Raw genomic sequence first — 11,931 nt, 5'->3', positions numbered from 1 at the left:
ATTATCCCTCAATCCCTCAGACTCAACAACAACATCCATAGCTTCAAACGTGGCCTGAAAACACATCTCTTCAGACAGGACTATAACAGTCTCTAATTGGCCCCAACATATCCCCCCCAACATATCCCCCCCCCCCCAACATATCCCCCCAACATATCCCCCCCCAACATACCCCCCCAACATATCCCACCTCTTGTTTGAATAGTTATTGTGTAATATTATGTCTGATACTTGTCTTTTGTTTGTTCCCATAATCTGTAGGTGCTATATATATAAATAAATAAAGCCCTTTAACCCTTTGATGCTGGTGCCTCTCGTGACTGCAGTCTTGCGTGTGTCCTGACACTTGGAGGAGACTTCTGGGAATGTGGGTGGATTTGGTGGATTAGTTGCGGTGATTGGGCTCATGGTCTGGTGTGTGGTGCATTGTGTGGCCCCGGATCACTCCCTTGCTCCAGGACACTATGTGCTTTGTGCGCTGGTCACGGTTTTAGGCTTGTATGTAGGTAGGGGGTGCTGTTCGCTCCCTGGGGTCTTCCCTCCTGGGGGTTATTATATTATCGCTCAGGAACAAACACCACAAGATCCATAAAGACTAAAAAGATTTTTATATTTTATTAAAGAACATAAAAAATATTCCAGTTCTATAAAAGTTTATCTGTCCTTCTCCTGTACAAATATAGTGCAGTCCCCCTCATGGAGAATGGCGCGCGGTGCCCCCCCTCATGGACCATGGCGCTCCAGTCTACGGCACAGTGTCTAGTATCGGAGTCCTCTATAAATATACTCTATCATTTACATATGTACATAAAGCTACACTAGTGGGGCAGGGCCCTAAGCCGGGCCAATACTGTCAGCGGGGGAGGAGCTGCTGCCGCCCTCCCACCTCATCCACCATCTCATAGAGATTTCCAGGGGTCATGGCGCAGATCCCTTCCGGCGAGATTTTGCCGAGATCCAACCCTGGTAGGACAGTCCTGTGTCCACGCATGGTGCGGCAGCTGTGCAGAAGGTGCACCGTGTTCTTTGGCTATATGTCTTTTGCCTCTAGGAGGCGCTCTTTGGTCACCAGACTCAGATGAGCCACAGTTTGCTACATTTCCAGTCTTATAGTCTATACAACCGATGTTCCGGAGAGTTCCATCATTGTCCCAGAGAGAAAAGTAAAGGCAGTAAGAATCCGAAGAACGTGAGGGAGACAGACTCATGGGCAGAGTTATGGGCCACGCTTCTCAAAACATCCGGAAGGGCCACCGCAGGGTCATCTGGAAAGAAGAGAAGAGCGGGTCACAACACTCATCTGGTACTCCTTAAGAATTGTCCCTTCTGACCCCCAAGACACCTTCTACACCCCCCCCCTCCAGATCTGGGATGTTACGAACATGACATCTGGTCCAGATTGTCTGGGATTAGGGAGAGAGGAGCAGGCAGGGGAGCGAGGGGCTACAGTCCCTGAGGACCAGTCTATGGACGGCTGCCCTGTGTACAGACCGCAGGGTCCTTACCTGCTACAGCTCGGGCCCCTGGAGTGTGGATGTTGGTTGTCGGCTGCTGAGCTGTAAAGACAAGAACAAGATGAGCGGAGACTCTGGATGCTGTAACCCCTGATTATGTACAGAGACTGGCCCCATGGTGGTCCCCACTGTGCCAGAGGGTCCTAAAATATCAGGTCAATGTCTCGAGAGGACACAGCAAGCCCCTGCTGCAGCCCCCTTGTCAAAAAATCAGTTCAATGTATGGTCCCCAGAGAGGGGGCCCATCAGATACTATGATCCCATATAGGGGGCCCATCAGATACTATGATCCCATATAGGGGGCCCCATCAGATACTATGATCCCATATAGGGGGCCCCATCAGATACTATGATCCCATATAGGGGGCCCCATCAGATACTATGATCCCATATAGGGGGCCCCATCAGATACTATGATCCCATATAGGGGCCCCATCAGATACTACGATCCCATATAGGGGGCCCCATCAGATACTACGATCCCATATAGGGGGCCCCATCAGATACTACGATCCCATATAGGGGGCCCATCAGATACTACGATCCCATATAGGGGGCCCATCAGATACTACGATCCCATATAGGGACCCCATCAGATACTACGATCCCATGTAGGGGACCCCATCAGATACTACGATCCCATGTAGGGGACCCCATCAGATACTACGATCCCATGTAGGGGACCCCATCAGATACTACGATCCCATGTAGGGGACCCCATCAGATACTACGATCCCATGTAGGGGACCCCATCAGATACTACGATCCCATATAGGGGACCCCATCAGATACTACGATCCCATATAGGGGACCCCATCAGATACTACGATCCCATATAGGGGACCCCATCAGATACTACGATCCCATATAGGGGACCCCATCAGATACTACGATCCCATATAGGGGACCCCATCAGATACTACGATCCCATATAGGGGACCCCATCAGATACTACGATCCCATATAGGGGACCCCATCAGATACTACGATCCCATATAGGGGGCCCCATCAGATACTACGATCCCATATAGGGGGCCCCATCAGATACTACGATCCCATATAGGGGGCCCCATCAGATACTACGATCCCATATAGGGGGCCCCATCAGATACTACGATCCCATATAGGGGGCCCCATCAGATACTACGATCCCATATAGGGGGCCCATCAGATACTACGATCCCATATAGGGGGCCCATCAGATACTACGATCCCATATAGGGGACCCCATCAGATACTACGATCCCATATAGGGGACCCCATCAGATACTACGATCCCATATAGGGGACCCCATCAGATACTACGATCCCATATAGGGGACCCCATCAGATACTATGATCCCATATAGGGGACCCCATCAGATACTATGATCCCATATAGGGGACCCCATCAGATACTATGATCCCATATAGGGGACCCCATCAGATACTATGATCCCATATAGGGGACCCCATCAGATACTATGATCCCATATAGGGGACCCCATCAGATACTATGATCCCATATAGGGGACCCCATCAGATACTACGATCCCATATAGGGGACCCCATCAGATACTACGATCCCATATAGGGGCCCCATCAGATACTACGATCCCATATAGGGGCCCCATCAGATACTACGATCCCATATAGGGGCCCCATCAGATACTACGATCCCATATAGGGGACCCCATCAGATACTACGATCCCATATAGGGGACCCATCAGATACTACGATCCCATATAGGGGCCCCATCAGATACTATGATCCCATATAGGGGACCCCATCAGATACTACGATCCCATATAGGGGGCCCCATCAGATACTACGATCCCATATAGGGGGCCCATCAGATACTACGATCCCATATAGGGGGCCCATCAGATACTACGATCCCATATAGGGGGCCCATCAGATACTACGATCCCATATAGGGGACCCCATCAGATACTATGATCCCATATAGGGGACCCCATCAGATACTATGATCCCATATAGGGGGCCCCATCAGATACTACGATCCCATATAGGGGACCCCATCAGATACTACGATCCCATATAGGGGACCCCATCAGATACTACGATCCCATATAGGGGGCCCCATCAGATACTACGATCCCATATAGGGGGCCCCATCAGATACTACGATCCCATATAGGGGACCCCATCAGATACTACGATCCCATATAGGGGGCCCATCAGATACTACGATCCCATATAGGGGACCCCATCAGATACTACGATCCCATATAGGGGACCCCATCAGATACTACGATCCCATATAGGGGACCCCATCAGATACTATGATCCCATATAGGGGACCCCATCAGATACTATGATCCCATATAGGGGACCCCATCAGATACTATGATCCCATATAGGGGACCCCATCAGATACTATGATCCCATATAGGGGACCCCATCAGATACTATGATCCCATATAGGGGACCCCATCAGATACTATGATCCCATATAGGGGACCCCATCAGATACTATGATCCCATATAGGGGACCCCATCAGATACTATGATCCCATATAGGGGACCCCATCAGATACTATGATCCCATATAGGGGACCCCATCAGATACTATGATCCCATATAGGGGACCCCATCAGATACTACGATCCCATATAGGGGACCCCATCAGATACTACGATCCCATATAGGGGACCCCATCAGATACTACGATCCCATATAGGGGACCCCATCAGATACTACGATCCCATATAGGGGCCCCATCAGATACTACGATCCCATATAGGGGCCCCATCAGATACTACGATCCCATATAGGGGACCCCATCAGATACTACGATCCCATATAGGGGACCCATCAGATACTACGATCCCATATAGGGGCCCATCAGATACTATGATCCCATATAGGGGACCCATCAGATACTATGATCCCATATAGGGGTCCATCAGATATAATAACAGGGAGAACACTTATTATAACCAGGAAGCGATGGCCGCCCTGAGCTCCTCCGGACACTTACTGGCTTTGCCGATGACTTGGACCTTCAGCTTCAGGCAGGAGTCTCCATGATGGTGGATGGGTTTAGCTGTAATAGGAAAAAGCAGAAGATCAGAGACCCCCAATCACGGCACAGTGCCCCCCCCGTCACAGCACAGCCCCCATCACCTCCCCTCCCCCCCCCCCCCGATCACAGCCCCCCATCACCTCCCCTCCCCACCCCCGATCACAGCCCCCCATCACCTCCCCTCCCCACCCCCGATCACAGCCCCCCATCACCTCCCCTCCCCACCCCCGATCACAGCCCCCCATCACCTCCCCACCCCCGATCACAGCCCCCCATCACCTCTCCTCCCCACCCCCCGATCACAGCCCCCCATCACCTCCCCCCCCCACCCCCGATCACAGCCCCCCCATCACCTCCCCCCCCACCCCCGATCACAGCCCCCCCATCACCTCCCCCCCACCCCCGATCACAGCCCCCCCATCACCTCCCCCCCACCCCCGATCACAGCCCCTATCACCTACCCCCCCACCCCCGATCACAGCCCCCCATCACCTCCCCCCACCTTCCTGAAGATGTTTTTGGGAAGTGCAGGAAATTATTCATTCTCCTCCTCGGCCCTGGATGGGGCACACCTCGCCCGCATGTAGAGACAGGCTCACCGCCCGCCCGCTGCGTCCTGCCCGTGCATGTGCCAGAGCTATTACCCAGGAGAAGTCTCACAAAAAGAGACCGGATTACGGGCTGGATCCCCCAAAACACAGCTGTGCCCATCCCCCGAGAGACCTGCGTGTGGGAAAACATCCCAGTACTCCATTCACTGCCTGTCACCTCTCAGTATAGATCAGTATACTCCATTCACTGCCTGTCACCCCTCAGTATAGATCAGTATACTCCAGTCACTGCCTGTCACCTCTCAGTATAGATCAGTATACTCCAGTCACTGCCTGTCACCTCTCAGTATTGATCAGTATACTCCATTCACTGCCTGTCACCCCTCAGTATAGATCAGTATACTCCAGTCACTGCCTGTCACCCCTCAGTATAGATCAGTATACTCCAGTCACTGCCTGTCACCCCTCAGTATAGATCAGTATACTCCAGTCACTGCCTGTCACCCCTCAGTATAGATCAGTATAATCCAGTCACTGCCTGTCACCCCTCAGTATAGATCAGTATACTCCAGTCACTGCCTGTCACCCCTCAGTATAGATCAGTATACTCCAGTCACTGCCTGTCACCCCTCAGTATACTCCATTCACTGCCTGTCACCTCTCAGTATAGCTCAGTATACTCCATTCACTGCCTGTCACCTCTCGGTATAGATCAGTATACTCCATTCACTGCCTGTCACCCCTCAGTATACTCCCTTCACTGCCTGTCACCCCTCAGTATAGATCAGTATACTCCAGTCACTGCCTGTCACCTCTCAGTATAGATCAGTACACTCCATTCACTGCCTGTCACCCCTCAGTATAGATCAGTATACTCCAGTCACTGCCTGTCACCCCTCAGTATAGATCAGTACACTCCATTCACTGCCTGTCACCCCTCAGTATAGATCAGTATACTCCAGTCACTGCCTGTCACCCCTCAGTATAGATCAGTATACTCCAGTCACTGCCTGTCACCCCTCAGTATAGATCAGTATACTCCAGTCACTGCCTGTCACCCCTCAGTATAGATCAGTATACTCCAGTCACTGCCTGTCACCCCTCAGTATACTCCAGTCACTGCCTGTCACTTCTCAGTATAGATCAGTATACTCCAGTCACTGCCTGTCACCCCTCAGTATAGATCAGTATACTCCAGTCACTCCCTGTCACCCCTCAGTATACTCCATGCACTGCCTGTCACCCCTCAGTATAGATCAGTATACTCCAGTCACTGCCTGTCACCCCTCAGTATAGATCAGTATACTCCATTCACTGCCTGTCACCCCTCAGTATACTCCATTCACTCCCTGTCACCTCTCAGTATAGATCAGTATACTCCATTCACTGCCTGTCACCCCTCAGTATACTCCATTCACTCCCTGTCACCCCTCAGTATAGATCAGTATACTCCAGTCACTGCCTGTCACCCCTCAGTATAGATCAGTATACTCCATTCACTGCCTGTCACCCCTCAGTATACTCCATTCACTCCCTGTCACCCCTCAGTATAGATCAGTATACTCCAGTCACTGCCTGTCACCCCTCAGTATAGATCAGTATACTCCATTCACTGCCTGTCACCCCTCAGTATACTCCATGCACTGCCTGTCACCCCTCAGTATAGATCAGTATACTCCATTCACTGCCTGTCACCCCTCAGTATACTCCATTCACTCCCTGTCACCTCTCAGTATAGATCAGTATACTCCAGTCACTGCCTGTCACCCCTCAGTATAGATCAGTATACTCCATTCACTGCCTGTCACCCCTCAGTATACTCCATGCACTGCCTGTCACCCCTCAGTATAGATCAGTATACTCCATTCACTGCCTGTCACCCCTCAGTATACTCCATGCACTGCCTGTCACCCCTCAGTATAGATCAGTATACTCCAGTCACTGCCTGTCACCCCTCAGTATACTCCAGTCACTGCCTGTCACCTCTCAGTATAGATCAGTATACTCCATTCACTGCCTGTCACCTCTCAGTATAGATCAGTATACTCCATGCACTGCCTGTCACCCCTCAGTATAGATCAGTATACTCCATTCACTGCCTGTCACCCCTCAGTATAGATCAGTACACTCCATGCACTGCCTGTCACCTCTCAGTATAGATCAGTATACTCCAGTCACTGCCTGTCACCCCTCAGTATAGATCAGTATACTCCATTCACTGCCTGTCACCTCTCAGTATACTCCAGTCACTGCCTGTCACCCCTCAGTATAGATCAGTATACTCCAGTCACTGCCTGTCACCCCTCAGTATAGATCAGTATACTCCAGTCACTGCCTGTCACCCCTCAGTATAGATCAGTATACTCCAGTCACTGCCTGTCACCCCTCAGTATAGATCAGTATAATCCAGTCACTGCCTGTCACCCCTCAGTATAGATCAGTATACTCCAGTCACTGCCTGTCACCCCTCAGTATAGATCAGTATACTCCAGTCACTGCCTGTCACCCCTCAGTATAGATCAGTATACTCCAGTCACTGCCTGTCACCCCTCAGTATAGATCAGTATACTCCAGTCACTGCCTGTCACCCCTCAGTATACTCCATTCACTGCCTGTCACCTCAGTATAGCTCAGTATACTCCATTCACTGCCTGTCACCTCTCGGTATAGATCAGTACACTCCATTCACTGCCTGTCACCCCTCAGTATACTCCCTTCACTGCCTGTCACCCCTCAGTATAGATCAGTATACTCCAGTCACTGCCTGTCACCTCTCAGTATAGATCAGTACACTCCATTCACTGCCTGTCACCCCTCAGTATAGATCAGTATACTCCAGTCACTGCCTGTCACCCCTCAGTATAGATCAGTATACTCCAGTCACTGCCTGTCACCCCTCAGTATAGATCAGTATACTCCAGTCACTGCCTGTCACCCCTCAGTATACTCCAGTCACTGCCTGTCACTTCTCAGTATAGATCAGTATACTCCAGTCACTGCCTGTCACCCCTCAGTATAGATCAGTATACTCCAGTCACTCCCTGTCACCCCTCAGTATACTCCATGCACTGCCTGTCACCCCTCAGTATAGATCAGTATACTCCAGTCACTGCCTGTCACCCCTCAGTATAGATCAGTATACTCCATTCACTGCCTGTCACCCCTCAGTATACTCCATTCACTCCCTGTCACCTCTCAGTATAGATCAGTATACTCCATTCACTGCCTGTCACCCCTCAGTATACTCCATTCACTCCCTGTCACCCCTCAGTATAGATCAGTATACTCCAGTCACTGCCTGTCACCCCTCAGTATAGATCAGTATACTCCATTCACTGCCTGTCACCCCTCAGTATACTCCATTCACTCCCTGTCACCCCTCAGTATAGATCAGTATACTCCAGTCACTGCCTGTCACCCCTCAGTATAGATCAGTATACTCCATTCACTGCCTGTCACCCCTCAGTATACTCCATGCACTGCCTGTCACCCCTCAGTATAGATCAGTATACTCCATTCACTGCCTGTCACCCCTCAGTATACTCCATTCACTCCCTGTCACCTCTCAGTATAGATCAGTATACTCCAGTCACTGCCTGTCACCCCTCAGTATAGATCAGTATACTCCATTCACTGCCTGTCACCCCTCAGTATACTCCATGCACTGCCTGTCACCCCTCAGTATAGATCAGTATACTCCAGTCACTGCCTGTCACCCCTCAGTATACTCCAGTCACTGCCTGTCACCTCTCAGTATAGATCAGTATACTCCAGTCACTGCCTGTCACCTCTCAGTATAGATCAGTATACTCCATGCACTGCCTGTCACCCCTCAGTATAGATCAGTATACTCCATTCACTGCCTGTCACCCCTCAGTATAGATCAGTACACTCCATTCACTGCCTGTCACCCCTCAGTATAGATCAGTATACTCCATTCACTGCCTGTCACCCCTCAGTATAGATCAGTATACTCCATTCACTGCCTGTCACCCCTCAGTATAGATCAGTATACTTCATTCACTGCCTGTCACCCCTCAGTATAGATCAGTATAATCCATTCACTGCCTGTCACCCCTCAGTATAGATCAGTATACTCCAGTCACTGCCTGTCACCTCTCAGTATAGATCAGTATACTCCAGTCACCCCTCAGTATACTCTATGCACTGCCTGTCACCCCTCAGTATAGATCAGTATACTCCAGTCACTGCCTGTCACCTCTCAGTATAGATCAGTATACTCCAGTCACTGCCTGTCACCTCTCAGTATAGATCAGTATACTCCAGTCACTGCCTGTCACCCCTCAGTATAGATCACTATACTCCAGTCACTCCCTGCCACCCCTCAGTATAGATCAGTATACTCCAGTCACTGCCTGTCACCCCTCAGTATAGATCAGTATACTCCAGTCACTGCCTGTCACCCCTCAGTATAGATCAGTATACTCCAGTCACTGCCTGTCACCCCTCAGTATAGATCAGTATACTCCAGTCACTGCCTGTCACCCCTCAGTATAGATCAGTACACTCCATTCACTGCCTGTCACCCCTCAGTATAGATCAGTATACTCCAGTAACTGCCTGTCACCCCTCAGTATAGATCAGTATACTCCATAATAACCCATCACATGACCCCCTGCGCACCACTTACAGATATAGTAGTAGCTGTAATAACCCATCACATGACCCCCTGCACACCACTTACAGATATAGTAGTAGCTGTAATAACCCATCACATGACCCCCTGCGCACCACTTACAGATATAGTAGTAGCTGTAATAACACATCACATGACCCCCTGCGCACCACTTACAGATATAGTAGTAGCTGTAATAACCCATCACATGACCCCCTGCGCACCACTTACAGATATAGTAGTAGCTGTAATAACCCATCACATGACCCCCTGCGCACCACTTACAGATATAGTAGTAGCTGTAATAACCCATCATATGACCTCCTGCGCACCACTTACAGATATAGTAGTAGCTGTAATAACCCATCACATGACCCCCTGCGCACCACTTACAGATATAGTAGTAGCTATTATAATAACCCATCACATGACCCCCTGCGCACCACTTACAGATATAGTAGTAGTCTGATAATAACCCATCACATGACCCCCTGCGCACCACTTACAGATATAGTAGTAGCTGTAATAACCCATCACATGACCCCCTGCGCACCACTTACAGATATAGTAGTAGCTGTAATAACCCATCACATGACCCCCTGCGCACCACTTACAGATATAGTAGTAGCTGTAATAACCCATCACGTGACCCCCTGCGCACCACTTACAGATATAGTAGTAGCTGTAATAACCCATCACATGACCCCCTGCGCACCACTTACAGATATAGTAGTAGCTGTAATAACCCATCACATGACCCCCTGCGCACCACTTACAGATATAGTAGTAGCTGTAATAACCCATCACATGACCCCCTGCGCACCACTTACAGATATAGTAGTAGCTGTAATAACCCATCATATGACCTCCTGCGCACCACTTACAGATATAGTAGTAGCTGTAATAACCCATCACATGACCCCCTGCGCACCACTTACAGATATAGTAGTAGCTATTATAATAACCCATCACATGACCCCCTGCGCACCACTTACAGATATAGTAGTAGCTGTAATAACCCATCACATGACCCCCTGCGCACCACTTACAGATATAGTAGTAGCTGTAATAACCCATCACATGACCTCCTGCGCACCACTTACAGATATAGTAGTAGTCTGATAATAACCCATCACATGACCCCCTGCGCAACACTTACAGATATAGTAGTAGCTGTAATAACCCATCACGTGACCCCCTGCGCACCACTTACAGATATAGTAGTAGCTGTAATAACCCATCACATGACCCCCTGTGCACCACTTACAGATATAGTAGTAGTCTGATATTAACCCATCACATGACCCCCTGCGCACCACTTACAGATATAGTAGTAGCTGTAATAACCCATCACATGACCCCCTGCGCACCACTTACAGATATAGTAGTAGTCTGATATTAACCCATCACATGACCCCCTGCGCACCACTTACAGATATAGTAGTAGCTGTAATAACCCATCACATGACCCCCTGCGCACCACTTACAGATATAGTAGTAGCTGTAATAACCCATCACATGACCCCCTGCGCACCACTTACAGATATAGTAGTAGCTGTAATAACCCATCACATGACCCCCTGCGCACCACTTACAGATATAGTAGTAGCTGTAATAACCCATCACATGACCCCCTGCGCACCACTTACAGATATAGTAGTAGCTGTAATAACCCATCACATGACCCCCTGCGCACCACTTACAGATATAGTAGTAGCTGTGACCCTCCTTGAACTCCTTGCCCAGGCTAAATGCCGTGAACTTCTGAAACTTCTCGCGGAACTTCTCGGGGCCGTTGAGGTTGAAGGGGTTGTTACACTCCCAGCGGACTTGGCTCTTGGAGATGGGTTTACAGGTGACGTACTCCTCGTGGTCGACCAGGAATAGTGTGTATCTCTCCACGGGGGTGCCCGCCGCCCGCTCCTCCTCATAGTGGGGGCACACGATGTCCAGGTAGTCGTTGAGTTGGACCTGTACAGTGTAGTCGTTCCAGAAGCTGTGGAGAGGAGAGAGGATGTGATTGTGCGGCCATTATCATCCATCTTACAGTCTACATTAACCCTTTTGGCACCCACTACTGATAGGTGCGGCCCTTTGGTATTTTGTAGGGCCCTGGAGTTGTGATTCTGCCGATGACGCACGTGTGAACCCGTCACCGCTCGGTGTTGACAAACACAACTTTCTGTAGAGTGAACTGTGGC

The 11,931-nt window shown here is 49.9% G+C and overlaps 1 protein-coding gene across 1 annotated transcript; it reads right to left on the bottom strand.

The window, feature by feature from the left end:
• Window positions 1-594: 594 nt before the first annotated feature.
• On the bottom strand, window positions 595-11,726 carry LOC130315692 (ephrin-A1-like; the record flags this gene model as incomplete). Its single annotated transcript, XM_056552768.1, has 4 exons — window positions 595-1,265; window positions 1,506-1,556; window positions 4,499-4,564; window positions 11,434-11,726. Coding segments are annotated over 4 exons (532 nt in total), but the record flags the coding sequence as incomplete, so codon positions are not given.
• Window positions 11,727-11,931: the final 205 nt, after the last annotated feature.

This window comes from Hyla sarda, unplaced genomic scaffold (genome assembly GCF_029499605.1).
Source record: "Hyla sarda isolate aHylSar1 unplaced genomic scaffold, aHylSar1.hap1 scaffold_1883, whole genome shotgun sequence".
Lineage (NCBI taxonomy): Eukaryota > Metazoa > Chordata > Amphibia > Anura > Hylidae > Hyla > Hyla sarda.
The sequence above is the reverse complement of the archived record's forward strand: the minus strand, read 5'-3'. Positions and strand labels throughout refer to the sequence as shown.